Here is a 16,598-nt window from a genome sequence, read left to right on the forward strand (position 1 = left end):
ATTTAACTGAATGTATTTTAATGACATTACAACAGTGATGCTGTAAAAAGAGCCTTATGAAAATAAAAAATAGCCACGTTAATTAGAGAGTGTGAACCTACACTGATGATGATTTGGTTACAATTATCATGCCATAGATTCGGTTCAATTTGAAATCTCGATGCTTCATGGTGCATTGACGATACTTTCCATACACAGTTTTATATTTTACTTCACAGCACAAGAATTCTTGTATTAAAATGTATAAATATATTCATATTTATATATTATTTGCAATACATATTTGTCTTTTAATACAAAGTCAGAACTGAACCTTTAAAAACCCAAGTACATGCACTGAACAACATGAGCATTTATTGAAAATAAACAAATGTAAATATCGCTAGCTCGCTTTATGAGTCCTGCCGAGCAAGTTCTTACACCCCTATGATTGGTCACATGCTCTACAGAAAGGGCTACGATTGGCTCTAACACTCTGGCACTGTACACCGATGATAAACACTGATAAACGGCAACGGCGATCACAGTTGATCCATAACAGATGCGGTAGAGAAAACTCGCTTGTGTCTGTATCCAGAAGTAACGCTCTAACAGCTGAGAGGAGAAAAAAAGTTACCTTATGCCAGCAGGTTAAAGAGCCACAGCGAGAGAGGGAGGGGGAGAGAGAGAGAGGGAGAGAGAGAGAGAAATGGGGTTTACTTTCATTTCCTCAATCACAGTGAAATAGAGGCTTCTGCTGTAACTTCAGTGTCAGTGAAAGCAAACTTACGCAGTGAATTGTGCAGTTTCTGTATTTTTAAGTAGTTGGAGTGTTTTAATTACTCATGCTCGCCTCCCTCGCCATTGTATTCTACCGTGACATAACACATATGAGAAAAATGACATCAGTAATATAATAACCACTTATGATTATTACTGAACCGAATTGTTTTACTGTGATACCGAATTGTCCGCATCTGCATTGCGGTACGCCGAAAAAAACGATTAAATTTGACACCCCTATTATTAATCTTTTACCGGAAGCTTATCATTGGTTGAAAAAACACTAGCTGTTCATGTACCCCATTAAAATCTTTTTAACGAACCTATATATCCCTGAGTTAAAGACTGCAAACACTTTCATAATGTTACTGACTGCAAACTTTAAAACAGAAGTGCATTTCTATGTTGACTATTGCTGATTAAAACAGGTAAGCTGGAGGTTCGGCTCATGGGATGTCAGGATTTGTTAGAGAGTGTGCCTGGCCGCTCTAAAGCCACGTCGGTACCGCTGCCCGGTTGGAGCCCCAGTGAAACTCGCTCATCTTTCATGAGCCGTGGAAACCGCAGAGGAACCAGCGTTCGAAACCTCTCTAAAAATGACGACTTGTCCAGTTGAGTAGTTACCAGTGGCTTTTCACAAGCATTTCATTAGACTTTGCACAATTAAAAAGCAAAGCACTGAGGCAATTGAGGAGCTTATTATGCTTATGTGTGTCTCTGTTTGTCTCCAGATGAGATTAGTGCTGTTCTGAAGCTTGACAACACTGTAGTGGGTCAAACCAGCTGGAAACCTGTCAGTAACCAGTCATGGGACCAGAAGTTTACATTGGAGCTTGACCGGGTAAACATGAGCTTATTTACCATTAAGATTAGATTCTATCCCACGTTTTTGTCAAATTGAGTTCACATATTCTTCATCTGTCAGCTTATTTATATCTTAGGATGTTTTTCAAGCTGTGGACAGTTTAGGACTTTTCATATTTAGAAATTTATTTTTAACTCTGTTTTTATGAGCCAATCAGCACTTTGAATGCACACAAGAGGACCAATCAGATCATCTCAAAGGCTGAAATTAGCAGTATTAAGTTTGTTTAAACACAGGGTTTATTAATACCAATGTTGTGTGTATATATATATATATATATGTATATATATATATATATGTATATATATATATATATATATATATATATATATATATATATATATATATATATATATATATATATATATATATATATTATACAACTATAAGTTCTTTTGCTGTTTTTAAAGGAACACTACATTTTTCAAAATAGGCTCATTTTGCTTGTCCCCTAGAGCACTTTTAGCTGAGCTTAACCAAAAAATAATTGAATTGGATTAGACCATTAGCATCTTGCTCAAAAAAAAAAAAAAAGTTAAAATCATTTAACTATTTAAAGCTTGACTCTCCTGTAGTTGAATTAGCTGCATTTCCACTGTCAGGCCAGTGCGAGCCATGGTTTTTATCGGGCTGGGTAAATTGCTCTGGAGGTTGAGCAGTGAGGCCGAAATCATGTTGAGTTTTAACTGTTAGGCCAATAACTCGCAGCACATCATGCAAACAGCGCCCCCAGATGCCCCACAAATCAAACGTCACACAACCTGCCCAGTTCAGCGGGAACCAGGCATATAAAGCCTACCATTGCATCATCACGAATAATAATTACACGTTACTGTACAGCATTACATTTTATATATATATATATATATATATATATATATATATATATATATATATATATATATATATATATATATATATATATATATATATGTATATATATATATATATATATATATATATATATATATATATATATATATATATATATATATATATATATATATATATATATATATATATATATGCATAGGCCTTTGTATTTTCATTCATTATATTTGGTTACTAATTAACCGACTGTTGGCATTGTACATCGAGTGGTCTTGCCACTAAAGGATGATCCAGCACACCATCAACAGAATTTATCCGTTAAGAGCTCTGTATAAAACGTTTTTTATAACATCTTTGTTTCAGTAGACGACGTCAAACATTCAGCCTAAATGCTCTGGAGAGACCTAAAACATACATTTTTCCCTAGGCTATATGACACTTATAGAGAGAATAATTTAAGGATGTTGCATATTATTCGCTTATCTTAAGTAAAGGAAACCATTAAATGTTTCAGGACAAAAGAGCAAGTAATAAAATCTAGGCTAGCCTGTATCATTGCGCTCGCGTACAGCATCCGTTTTAAGAAAAGAAATGTAGCCTATACATTTGATAGAAGTAGGGTTAAATAGCCTATTTCAGAACGGCATATCTAGACGGATTCTTTCCCAAGCATAATTAAAATTTAAAATGTTAAATATCCTTCTAATAAAGCTCTACATAAAAAAATGTATGTTTTTAACTTTAACTTGTCATATAAAGCATAAACATTTGTTTGAGGACATAAAACACATTTTTACATGCATTTTTTCTCCCAATCCCTTTATAAAGCAGTGCCGAACTGGATGTCAGAAAGGAATTGAAAGTTAGTTTCTGATGGTTTTGCTCACCCAAAAATGCTCTGTTTACACAATTTGATTAATCTTATCATATCCAAATCTTTTATAAATAAAATTTCTAAACTCCGTTGTTTATTTTTTTTTAGAAAATATTTCAAATCTTTTTTTTAGAATTGTAAAATGAAAGTTCTAAATGCCGTAAACTGGTTTAATTTATTTGTATTGTATATACCTAAATGGTTATAGCTTTTTTGTTTTATTTTAGTTTATTTATTTAATACGTTTTTATTATATCCGATATTTTTTAATTATCTAAATGAGTTCAGTAGCCTATAGCTTATTTTGTCCAGATCTATGAAACTACACAATTGAACACGTCATTTGTAAAGTTTTATGTTTTTCTGTTGTATCTTGTATTATCTCCAAAGAGAGAAAAAAGCTGCTCAGAGCTGTGAAGTGAGCGCTGTTTTTTTTTTATTATATTTTATTTTTTTCTCTCCCCGCTCTCTGTCATGAAATATCTTAAACTGACCAGCTATATGTTTTTTTTCCCCTAATTGATTTTTAAAAAAGAATTTTTTGCCAAATGTACTTGTCCATGATGAAAAAAGTAGTGTAATGACAGCGGCACATCATCTTGCAAACTCCGCCTCTTTTACTTTCACTTCGCCCCAAAGCCCCAGCTGGCTCACTTTGGAACAAGGGATTGGGCAGGCCAAAAAGACCGGCCGCTGGCCCAGAGAAAGCCCTGCTTTCGCCCGATCAAGTCCCAGAAGTGACTATGAGAATGCGGCTGACCCTGGCTCGCACTAGCTCCTCTCGCTTTAGGTGCGACAGCGGAAACGTGTCTATTGTGTACTAAAAATGAAAATTTGTTATTTTTAGGTTGATATACCTAGAAATTATACTCTTATTCTCGTGTAATAATCTAAATAAGGGAACTTTGCTGCTGTACCAAGACTGTAGATACATTACAATTCAGTACAATCAATTGTACTACTGGTCTCAAATTTCATCATGAATTATTTTTCTGTTTATTGAAATAATCTGTACTGCACAAAGCATTATATATAGGTAACTGCTTTGACTTAGATATTTCTAGTACACAATGTAAATACAGAAATCTCAAGCTTTTAATAGGACGATCAAAACTAATGCTAACTGCTAATGGTCTAATCAGATTTAATAATCTATGCTAAGCTAAGCTAAAAGTGCTGCTATCAGACGCATCTGTTTAACTCTAGAAAACTTGTAAAATGAGCCTATTTGTATTAAAGTCTTAATATCTTCAGTTTTAATTTGATCAGGTTTTGAAATGATTACTTTAACTATAATCAGACCAAACCTTTCAACTTCAAACAAAGTTTTTTGTGGTAGTTTTTTTTATTTTTTACTTGTTACTTTGTTGTTTTTATTATTTTTTTAAAAAGCGAGCTTCATTGAACTGCTTCAAAATCTTCTGATTTGGAAATGAGAATTTTTGAAATGTGTTTATGATTTTAATACTCCATAATTTTGATTGTGGAATAGTGCCGGTTGTTTCTTCATGCCGTGATGAATGATCATGTGTTGCAGTCTCGTGAGCTGGAGATCTCTGTGTATTGGAGGGACTGGCGGTCTCTTTGTGCAGTCAAATTCCTGCGACTCGAGGACTTCCTGGACAACCAGCGGCACGGAATGTGCCTTTACCTTGAGCCACAAGGGACTCTGTTTGCAGAGGTAACTTTACAATATTGTCTCTCAGCGATCAATACTCCCTCACAAAGAGCCCTCTGATTATCAGCCCAGAGCTCTGTGGGAAAATCAAAGAGAAATTCCTCACGCTCGCTGGCCCCTGCAACCCCCGAGCAGGTTTTCCCACCTTTGCTTCTCTAAAGAAACTGAGCCCGGTGGATCCGAAGTGGAATTTGGTTAGTTTGGAAGCTTAATCTAAATGGGTTATTTTTGTTACAGGTGACTTTTTTTAATCCAGTCATTGAGCGACGAACTAAACTCCAAAGGCAGAAGAAGATTTTTTCAAAGCAACAAGGTGAGGCCATGGTGATCTGCTTGGTGTTTTTCACCAGGTCACTTTATTAATATAAATGTTTTTACAGTGTCTAAGAATGCAGTATGGTTTACAAAGATGATCACATCTCAAAGAGTGTGTTACATTTATATAAATGTGTTATCTGAGGCTCTACACTGTGATCCTGCTCTGTGAGCAGCTCTTGATAACAGTGCTTTCAGTGTCTTGTTTCACGGTAAATGATTCACACACATTGTGTTTGCAAGTGCGGTGAGTCTAATAAGATGCTTAATAATAACGTGTTTAAAATTATGCAAACTTGTATACATTTTTTTTATTTTGAAAGCAAAAAACAAATATTAGTTTAATCATAAGTTTTATGATATAATAATAATTATTATTATTATTTGTTTTATTATTATTATTATTATTATTATGTACATTAAAGCCATAAAGAAATACAATACTGCACAAAAATAATGTTTCTTTGATGCATTTTTTATTATTATTTAATAATAGTCATAAATATTTTTTAAATAAAATAAAATAATTGCAAATCAATGTTTCACCATTCTGTTCTGCTACAATGAAATTTTAGGTTGTTTTTTCATCAATTCACTACTTCAAAAATAAAAGTATTATTATTTTTTTAGCACTTTTGTATGTTAAAAGCAAACAAGTATTAATTTTACAAACATGGATACAGTTTTTTTTTTCTTTTTTTTTTATGGAATAGTATACTGAGGCTATTACTAGTAATACTGAGGAAATTCCAGTCTGCTTACTTAGAAACTTAAGCTGTTGTATTTCAAAACATAAACATTTTTAAGAACAGTTCTTCTCATTAAAGTAGACATAAAAGGCCAATGATTTCGACCTAATAACTCATAATGGGCCAGTTATAAATATAGAGTCTTTTTATAATGCAGGCACACTGTTTATAATAAAACAGAGCAGTGATTTATTCACACCTGTCAACAGGGCCGGGCTTCAGTCCCAATTCTGCACCTGCACCATTTGACTGCTTTCTTTTGTGAAACAACGTTTGCTTCAAGTTCTGCTGTTGTCTTTGTAGCTTTTTGTTGATGTTACTGTAAGAGAGGAGGTTGATATAGGGGTCTGATGAATGTGTTTGTTCTCGTCTCTCATGCCTGCAGGGAGGACGTTCTTGCGGGCCCCTCAGATGAGCATAGGGACATGGGGCCGACTGGTGAGGAGGGCCATTCCTTCCCCCAATAACTCTTTCAGTCCTCTGGCGGCAGAGACTGGACACAGCAGTCACCCTGGAACCCCTGCACTGAGGAGGTTTGAACACACTGTACACATTCACATGGTGAACAAGTCATTTTTGGGATTATTTTGTTATGCTTTATGCAAAACGGGTTGTTTTAATAAACAGAAAAAAATCTGTTTTGAAATTTGAGATCAATAATAGAAAAAGACCAACAAATAAAATTGAATATAGATATGTTGAATATTGAGAAATTTAAAATTGATCAGTCAATTGCTCCTGCTGTAATTGTGATGTTTGATGACCACCAATATTGAAAGTTTTTTTGTTTCCTGTAAGGTAAAACTTTTATAGAACCGATTATTATTATTATTATTATTATTATTTTTATTATTATTCATTTTTTAAAGATTTATTTATCAGATTTTGATGAAGAACAGAATTTTTATGCATCAAATATGACAAAAATTATCTCATCAGAAAAACTCAAATATATTTGAACGATGTTTTCTGGGGTCCTAAAATAACTTCCTAAATCTGAGGTGCATAAGTTATTGATTACATTTACATGGACATCAGTAATTAGAATTATATGCTTTAATCTCAATAAGACAACAGTATGATTGAGGTGTTTACATGAGTTGCTTTTTGAATGTTCCAATCATGTTCCGTTTTACATGTTATAGCATATAGATCCATTAACGTCATTGTGACCTCACGCTATTATGTCTTCTCCGGAGTTTCATGTAGTTTCAGGTGTATTATTTTTAATCTTTCGGCTTTAACTGCAGTTCGGCAGTTTCACTTTTTATCAGGAAATATTTACAAAACATCTTAAGGCTAAAAGGATGTCCTAACTTGCAGATTTAGAATAAAATCTTAAAAAAATGAAAGCAAAAATGTTTTTTGAAAATATTTTCTAATACATTTCGTATATTTTAAAGGGGTGGTCCACTACGATATCATATTGTAAGCTTTAGTTGATGTGCAATGTAGCTGTTTGAACATAAACAACAGCTCTGAATGTAAGAAGCTCTTCAATGCGAGTTCAATGCAAATGGAGACATTGGCTTTTACAGAGTTAGCTAAGCAAAGCCTACAGCGAACAAAGTTTGGGGACTACAAAAAAATACATTCGGCTAATGACATCACAAGGGTTTCTAATTACACGCATTTACCTTGCACACACACTTTGCGCAGCAAAGGGGCGTGGCCAGAGGCACTGTAATTTTATAGCAGAGAATGCTAAAAAAATTTTTTAAAATTTTTTTTAAAGATAAAAATATCTGTTTTTATGGTGGTAATTCCTAGAAATTTGCGGACAATTGTACGATTTATATATATATATATATATATATATATATATATATATATATATATATATATATATATATATATATATATATATACACGTAAAAATTATATGTGCAATCTGAAACGATGACACAAATCAGAAAAATAAAGCTCTTTAATTTGGTCTTTTGTCAAGACAAGATCTGAAACAGTAGGGATTAAGCGAAAGGAAGGTTGTATTAGTCTTATTTTTATCCACAATCTCACTTTCTCTCAGATTTCACTCTCTGGAGCATCTGACATCATGTCACACATAGGACACATGTTAGGGGTTCCCCTATCGTAATAGGCTTAAAACACGGACATAACATAACATGGTAAAAAAAAAAATTATCAATTTGACGCACACCCTAATACCAGTCATACATGTACAGCACAAATAATGTCCTTTAATTCAATCACGTCCAGCGCCGTCACCCTTGAACCAATCTCATCTTCACCTATCTGTTCCACTGCTCCGTTTGCACCAATTTTTTTTTGCTGTCTGAAGCGTTTCAAATGCACAAAACACCCAATTCTTGCCACAAGATGTCTATATCTAATCTTTGCTATGGGATCGTGTAAACCAACTGTGCTTCATCCGTGTCTGCTCACTGCATAAGCTGAAAACTCCCCTGCCCCCCTTTCCATGTAATGTAATGATTGTGAGGGCGCAGGTGAGACCATTTTTCTTGAGACACTCAAACACATCACGTGTGCTGCAAATGCAACGTCTATAAGTCATGGAAAACAATGCATTGCCAATTGAAATCAATCTATTTTGATTATTTGGTTTAAAATTGAATGTTTTATGAGATTAATTAAATTTTTTGCTTTTATTTTGCGTTAAATTAAGAATTTTGCAGGATCACGAAAATTAGCTTTTTGTTGATTTTTTTGTTGGATTTAGCGATCGCTGATTCGTGAAAAATTTTGGGGTAAATGCCATCCAAGCGTTGAAAAAAAAAAAGGTATATATATACACACATATAGCTAGCGTTTGACAAAGAACAGCTTCCAGAATCTCTCCCAGTTCAGTGCTGGATTTGGCTAAAAACTTCTCATAACCTGTTAGTATTTTAGTTGTTAAAACTGATCTATTACATACACACATTCTAGCATTAACAGTATGTTGTTGTAAGGACGTAAACAAGGATGTAAACAACGGGAAATGCTGTTCGGCACTGTTAACAATTTAGCTACAAATTCATAATTATTAGTCAAACCGCTGCAAACACCCTTAGTCTTCAGCAGCGCTGCAGTGTCTCTCTATGCGGCTGCGTTCCCTGCATTCTACATCTTAAATAACTAACTCGCAAAAGATATAAGAACATTTCATATTCCTTACACATGCTTATAACCTGAATGTATGTGAAAGACAGTTGTCAAATTTTGTTTTAGAGAGCAGACATGAGGTTCAGCTGTGACCTGTTCCTTTTCTCTCTGATTAAGACACAAACTGATTAGGCTACATTGACTATTTACAGAGCAGAGGGAAAGCGTGTTTGTAGAGGCATTGTGCTTTTCCTGGTGACGTGGAGTCGATCCCCGAATCACAGCACATTATGTTAGCTGGCCAACCAGAGCCTCTTGAGGACAGACCTTTCAGAGGATCTAAGAAATATGACAGTCATTTTCATGTTAGCTGTGTAACTGTATATAATAAAAGTATATGAAAAAATAACATGATTTTTTACAAATAAACCATGAGCACACATTGCATCTTATAAACACAACCAAGACTTAAACAAACACTGTGGACTACCCCTTTCAGATAAATATCTAAAATATATTTGAATATATTTTTACAATTTCCAATCCCCCGAGGTCTTTGTTCATCTTCAACACAATTGAAGATATTTTAGATATTCCATAAACTGCAAGGATCATGAGATCTTCAAAGTCTACAAACAACGGTATAATGTATTGCTATTAGAGTCAGCAGCACAACATGCAAACATTGTATTTCCCATAGTAAATGTGCACCCTGATCTGACGCATCTAAAGAGAGGACATAGGCCATCACAGTTAAAGTCACTGAAGTCACAATCAATGTTTTGACAATATTTTGGTTCATTTTATTGGACTTTTGTTTTACGACCCTTGCTTTATATGGAGAATGAGGGAGCTCTTAGATCTAAAATAACTTAATTTGCTTTCTTAATGGGAGAAACAAGAAACATTAAAAAAGGGTAACTGTCTAAAACCTTGACAAAACAAGCCAAAGGTAATAGTTAGGGCTGGGCGATAATTCGATATCGATAATTATCACGATATAAAATTTTTCGATAAAACGATAATGACAGTTCGATAATTGCTCAAACATATTTACGCACTATGCGTAACGTTGCGTAAGCATTTTGCAGCCTGCCCTTCCGGATGCCACACGCCGTACAAGTTTACAGCCATACAGTGTTAGTTACACTGAAAGGAGTAAGAAAGAAATAAGGTAAAAAAGGTCAGAGTCACAGACATTGTTGACCAGAAACGTCACTAGACTTCATGAGCTAATTAGTTTTTCGCTATCCGACACAAAACAGAGCAACGTGCACCGCAAACTGCTTAGACGACTCGTGTCAAACCTGTTTCACCATGTAAAACAAGACCACCCTTATAAAGATGCTGAGAAATTACAGACACAAAAGTGTTAGGAAACCAGCGCAGCTATCCAGCAGAGTCTCATGTCATCATTTTTGAAAGCCGTGCCTTACGAGAAAAAACCCCCCGAAAAGACAGACGAAAGATATGACGGACAACACAATCTCAAACACATCTCAATGAACACTTGATGCTTGCTGTAAACTACAGGCTGCATCATTTAAGGGTATTTGTTAAGACAATAATAAGATCTTTTGAGGTCAAGCTTATGTTTCCTTTTTATTAAAATATTTGTTTTGAAATATGTAATACCACTATTGTCTCTCATCGACTGTAAAAGAACCAGCCTTTATATATTTAAAGGACATAATCACAGAGGAGAAATCAGATGCTCAAGACATAATCTTTAAAATAATGACATATTAATAATGCAGCAAATATATGACAGACGTTTACAACAGCAACAGCTTTTTTTTTTCCACGGAGCGAAGCATCATACACCCCCAGTTGTTTAAGGTGAACACGAACTAAATAAATATAAACATATTTCCTTGAAAATGTATCTTTTTGTAACGAATTTCGTTTTGTAAAATGTGTAACTTCATTTTGATGTATATTTTGTTGGTCAGTTATCTACAGCATAAACAAGAGAAACGAATAACATCTGTGGTGAAGCGCTTTAACACAAGCCCGCTATATGCTTTAGCGCCAAAACAATCCATAAAACTATTTTCACGGTTTCATTTTAATTCATTAACTAAGCGCGGTGTGAGCAGCATGAACTGGACAGTCTTTTCGCTGCACTGATAGATTTCTTGGGTTACCTCGGAAGAATAAACCTGGATGGAGCTCAGAAGCTCGCTGTGTAAATGGAGAGGCTCCCCGGCTGGCTCCCCGCATGTTTCGTTGGGATGCGCGATTTGTAAATTGAGAGTCTGCATAGACCTTTTCGTGCTAATCTGTCAAGACAAATTTGGTTAAAACACGCGTGGATATAGGCTATCGGAGATATGCCCATAACAAGGGTTTATGCATCCCGCAATATGGGATGTCAAGAGGGTGACAGCATAAGTAAGGTAAACTGCACACACTTGATGATGTAATGCGTGGATGCGTCTCACAGCGCAAAGCAGAACTAAACCTTTACATGTCTATGCTTAATCAGTCATCAATAAGGTCTATCAATTAAAGCGTTATCGACAATCAGTAGATCAAGTAATCATTAGCATCCCTAAATAAAATACATTAAAGTACAGTTGAAGTCAGAATTATTAGCCCCCCTGAATTATTAGACCGCTTGTTTATTTTTTCCCCAATTTCTGTTGTTCTGTAGATTATCGATAAAAAGATTAGCTTAAAGAGGCTAATAATTTTGTCCCTAAAATGATGTTTAAGAAATTAAAAACTGCTTTTATTCTAGCCGAAATAAAACAAAAAAGCCTTTCTCCAGAAAAATAAATATTATCAAACATACTGTGAAAATTTCCGTGCTCTGTTAAACATCATTTGGGAAATATTTAAAAAAGAAGAAGAAAAATTCGAAGGGGGCTAATAATTCTGACTTCAACTGTATATTTCACCCTAAATTCACCATACTTGCCATAAAAAGGAGTTCATCCAAAACTGAAAATTCTGTGACTACTAACTCAGGTTGTTCCAAATCGGGTTTATTATTTTTTTCCTGATGTTGAACAATAATATCAGTAGCTTGTAGGTAATGTCTTTGGTTGTTGAAAACTTGAACAAGTAAATGCTGAATTAAAATTGTTCTTTTGTTTTTTATATTATTATTTATATTGTCAGACAGCTAAAACATTTCACTAAATGTGTTAAATCACCTGCACAAAGCGATTGGCATGCTGAAAATCGTATATAATTGATAGATATAAAGATTTTACGTTTATTGAGATGAATATCGATATCGACTGATATGAAAAAAATTATAGTGATATTATAGTGAATTATAGTCGCCCAGCTCTAGTAATAGTAATACATTCTTCATCAGTTGACAGAAAAATAGGCCAAACCCGGCTTTCATGTGTCTGTTTGTTTTTGTCTGCCCTCTCTAGTGACCCAATAGTGACAAAACTGGACTTTGACAGAGACACTACACCAAAGAATTACTCTCCTGTTAGTGTGCGAGAAGTCCTGCCCGAGGACAAGATCTCCAACAAAGAGCGAGAGATGGTAACATCACACACTATCATGCGGTTACTATCGAGATAAACATTGATGCCATCTGTTTCCTTGAAAGCACTTTTTTAAACTCTGAGGATAAAGATCTGAAGCAGACACATAACTCATGCTCAGTCTCTCATCTGCCCCCTTGCATATAAAAGGAAAAGGAAATGCCTTCACGTTACCTTTATTAACGGAAAGATAACCGCTATCCACTCTCATCTTGTGTAAACAGTGGCAGCTGAAAGACTGTTGTTGTTGATGTTTTTTATTTTTGTGTACAGGGCGCTTTGACTGCGTTTGCCTACCGAAATGACAGGAATAGCATCATTGTACAGTCTGGCCTTGAAGAAATAGTTGAACATGACACTCCACCTTCAGCATTACAGCTCATAAATGTCCAGAAAAGCACAGAAATAAGGTGAACTGCTATTTATATTGCTGTGTTTTATAAATACTCAAATATTCAAGTTACTAACGGGTGTTTGTTGTTTTAGGGATGAAGAAGAACAGTTTCATTTCAGTCTTAAAGACTTTAAATGTGTTGCAGTATTAGGCCGCGGTCATTTCGGAAAGGTAAGACTTTTTATGGTTACAATTTCCTTTTTTATTTCAAATTTAGCTGCCATTGATCTGATTGCCTAATCTATTTCTCAGCAGTGATATTTCTGACATTACCTGTTTTTAAATAGGTAATTTTAAATATTTAATTTAAGCAGTATATGGCATTAACCAAAAGAACTAGATATAAGGAGAATCACAACATTGCAAACTTTGATTTGAAGTAAAAAAAAGAAAAAGAAAAATCTGATACAAGACTTGCTTTAAGTGGAAAAATATAGAGTCCGATGAAACATTGTAAATAATGCAATAAAATAGAGAGGTTTTTAATTGCCTTTTTTATTTAAAAAAGTATGGAGGACCAGGAGTGCCAGTTAGAAATAAAATGAAGAATCATACTATTAATTTTATAATTAAGGCATTAAAATGTGTATAAATAAATCAAAATTTAAATGGACAAATAAATAGACGTATTTAAATGTGTTTATTTGAATTGTGATTATAAACGTCATTTAATAAAGTGATAAAACAATGCATTTATAAATACATTTTAAAATGTATAAATAGACTATTTTATAGATTATTTAATTCATGTATTAAAATGCTGATTAATTAAACAACAAAAATGTAAATTTGAAGAGTTCAGATGCAAAAGCCGCTAAACACCACTTCCGTCAAAAATACGGAGAGATGCAGAGATAATGACATTGAGCGAATGCTTTAGGCAAGTAGTACATGTTCAACAACTGTTTTTTTTTTTTTTGCTTCAAATCATCCAAATCCTAGTGTCAGTGCATTTAGAAATAACAGTTTGTTGGCAAAAGCCTTCACACGCCACTTGCCTTTGAGAGCAAAAGCCGCTATATCCCGAGAACCAATCAGAAGTTGTGAATCGAATTGTATGTTTTTAATGTAAGGGCACGCTGATACGCCAGCTTTTATGAGGAGACATATTCCACTTTCGATTTAGATTTTAAAAGATGAAGTCTGTTGAATTGAATGAGCCTGTCCCGACTGTCAGTGAATGGCAAATAAAAACGTCCCTTACCTCTGCATTATAAGGAAAAGAAAACACAGTGTACAGTCGGAAGTGTAGCATACATTCATAATGTGTTTTTGCGCAGTGGCGCTACTTTTAATAAGTCCTATTTACTATACATTTAACAACAACTTTGCAACTAATTACAATGTCTTGTCCCGATAGGTGGATTTAGAGGTTTTTGCAAAAAAAGCAGAAGTGGATTTAGCTGGTTTTGACACAAAAGAAAATCTATCTTGTTAAAATTCAAAGAATTGTCTAAATTGTCTACATTTTTGAAAAACAGTTATTTTATTTACTAGCTAATAGCATTATCATTTTCTATAAAATAGATCTTCTGAACCTAATTATAGGAGCCTGATAGAAAATGCTCATTTATAAAAAAGAGGTCAGTTGGATTTAGAGGGTTTTGCATCTGAACCCTTCATTTAAAGATAATTAGAAATGTATTTAAATAGCTTTTTAAAAAGGCATTTGACAAATGCTTTTCTCTTTCTATTTGCCATTTGCATTTCTTTTCCTTTTACTACATGCTTTTCTCGAATTGAAAATAAATTGAGTTTAAAAATGTCATTGGACACTTCACACGTGGATGATTCATTAGCTTTAGCTGATTTCTGTTAAAGAAATGCTCTTCTGGATTATCATTGTCTTTATAGAAAAGTTTTACAGTTGAGGGGTGACGTTACTGTTGTCGGGTGAGCTAAGTCGAAAGCACCCGGTCATTCTAGCCAATGTCAAATTTCTTTTGGTCGCTCATAAACTGGGTATTATGGTACAGTGTCATTTTATTTCTAACCGGCACTCCTGGTCCTTCATAAAAAAGATGCTTTGTGTGTCAATAAAAACAGTGCGTTTCAAGCTTACTGCAAAATATCAAGTCAGATTAAGTTAAGCTTTATAATCATTTCATAGTCAATGAAATGTCCAGCAGGACAACAGTTCTACATAAATAAACATAAGGATAAATATGAACACAACACTGGACGCAAAACCAATTTTGAAACCTGCACATATCTAACATACTGCATCGATAATACATATACTATAAATAGTTCACTATGTACATAATCTAAGATAGAATACTAGTACATTATGTCATACAGTAGAACTTTGAGCAAGATACTGTCCAAAAGAGTTATATAAAGTTAAAAATACAAGTAGATATGGTCAGAAAATTCAGTTTGGAGTCAAGTAAATACATACTTATAGCATATAAGAGTTAGCATATACCATATAAGAGTTAGTATATACAGCATATTGGAGTTAGCTTGTAACACAAGAGTTATCATATAGCAGTTAAAAAGACTCAAACTGTAGACTAAGGCTTAATTTGATATAAATTAAACACCAGTTGACCTAAATTGAACTGGACGTCTTTTTAATATTGTGGAAATTTAGAACAACAATCACTGACATATTAAAAAAAAACTTCATGCAACGCAGTTCAGCACTAAAATGCTAATTGATTGTCATTTTAGGTCTTTAAACTTTGCCACTATTCTTGAAACCTCACAGAAAATGTAAACATCTGTTTGTAATTCTATCTGTTTTACTTCCTGCAGGTGTTACTAGCAGAATACACTATTACTGGTGAAATGTTTGCCATCAAGGCTCTTAAAAAGGGAGATATTGTAGCCCGTGATGAGGTTGAAAGGTAATTATTATTTTTTTGAATACAATCAACAACATTTATCAATTAACATCTACTAGCTGGTTGCTGCTATCTAAAGTGATGGTTCATGCAAGAAAATAGGCTGTTAGTTTACTCACCCTCAGGCCATCCAGTATGACTTGTTGTAGATTCTTTTCATCAATGACACCTTTCTTTTTGTTCATTTCCTCCATTGTATGTTTGTAGGATATGGATTTGCAAAATATAGGTGGAAATATAAAAAAACAGCATAGTTTAAGAGTTTAAAGTAGATTTCTTTGCTGAATTTCTGGTCCTTGGTATTTTATGAATTGCGTATACACATGTACAAAACTAAATGAATATCAGTGGCTCCTGACAATACATTAAGGTGTTTTTTTAAATGTCTGTAGCCCTTGACTTGCTTGATCTGTATTCTTTTAGTATCCTGTCTTCTCTTTTTTTTTCTTTCTCAGTTTGATGTGTGAGAAGAGGATATTTGAGACTGTGAACAGCGTTCGGCACCCGTTCCTGGTCAATCTATTTGCATGTTTCCAGACTAAGGATCATGTGTGTTTTGTGATGGAGTATGCGGCAGGAGGGGACCTAATGATGCACATACACGCGGACGTGTTTTCAGAGCCACGGGCCACGTAAGGGACTCTAATGTCACTTCTTCAGATGATTTGAAGTATTTTTATGAAGTATCATTTCATGATATGAA

The 16,598-nt window shown here is 34.2% G+C and overlaps 3 protein-coding genes and 1 long non-coding RNA gene across 9 annotated transcripts in view; 2 read left to right on the forward strand and 2 right to left on the reverse strand.

Annotated features, from left to right (window-relative positions):
• tox (thymocyte selection-associated high mobility group box) overlaps positions 1–16,598 on the forward strand; it is a 606,421-nt gene that overhangs the window by 577,784 nt on the left and 12,039 nt on the right. The window lies entirely within an intron of this gene.
• LOC148679736 (uncharacterized) overlaps positions 1–16,598 on the reverse strand; it is an 807,653-nt gene that overhangs the window by 373,396 nt on the left and 417,659 nt on the right. The window lies entirely within an intron of this gene.
• The window catches only part of znf644a (zinc finger protein 644a), a 398,550-nt gene that overhangs the window by 317,889 nt on the left and 64,063 nt on the right, over positions 1–16,598 (reverse strand). The gene's annotated exons all lie outside the window — the stretch shown is intronic.
• Positions 1–16,598, forward strand: part of pkn2a (protein kinase N2a) — a 62,175-nt gene that overhangs the window by 30,932 nt on the left and 14,645 nt on the right. For all 5 annotated transcript variants that reach the window (XR_015478436.1, XR_015478435.1, XR_015478434.1 and 2 more), the window contains exons 7-16: positions 1,191–1,373; positions 1,494–1,603; positions 4,870–5,013; positions 5,248–5,323; positions 6,460–6,607; positions 12,533–12,650; positions 12,926–13,062; positions 13,139–13,217; positions 15,807–15,898; positions 16,351–16,527. Coding sequence is in view for 1 of the 5 variants with exons in the window: in XM_087240751.1 (XP_087096877.1) it covers positions 1,191–1,373; positions 1,494–1,603; positions 4,870–5,013; positions 5,248–5,323; positions 6,460–6,607; positions 12,533–12,650; positions 12,926–13,062; positions 13,139–13,217; positions 15,807–15,898; positions 16,351–16,527 (1,264 nt within the window). In the remaining 4 variants the exon portion in view is untranslated. The remainder of the gene's footprint in view (positions 1–1,190; positions 1,374–1,493; positions 1,604–4,869; positions 5,014–5,247; positions 5,324–6,459; positions 6,608–12,532; positions 12,651–12,925; positions 13,063–13,138; positions 13,218–15,806; positions 15,899–16,350; positions 16,528–16,598) is intronic.

The sequence above is a fragment of the Danio rerio genome, chromosome 2, assembly GCF_052040795.2.
Source record: "Danio rerio strain M-AB ecotype USA chromosome 2, GRCz13ab, whole genome shotgun sequence".
Taxonomy (NCBI): Eukaryota; Metazoa; Chordata; class Actinopteri; order Cypriniformes; family Danionidae; genus Danio; species Danio rerio.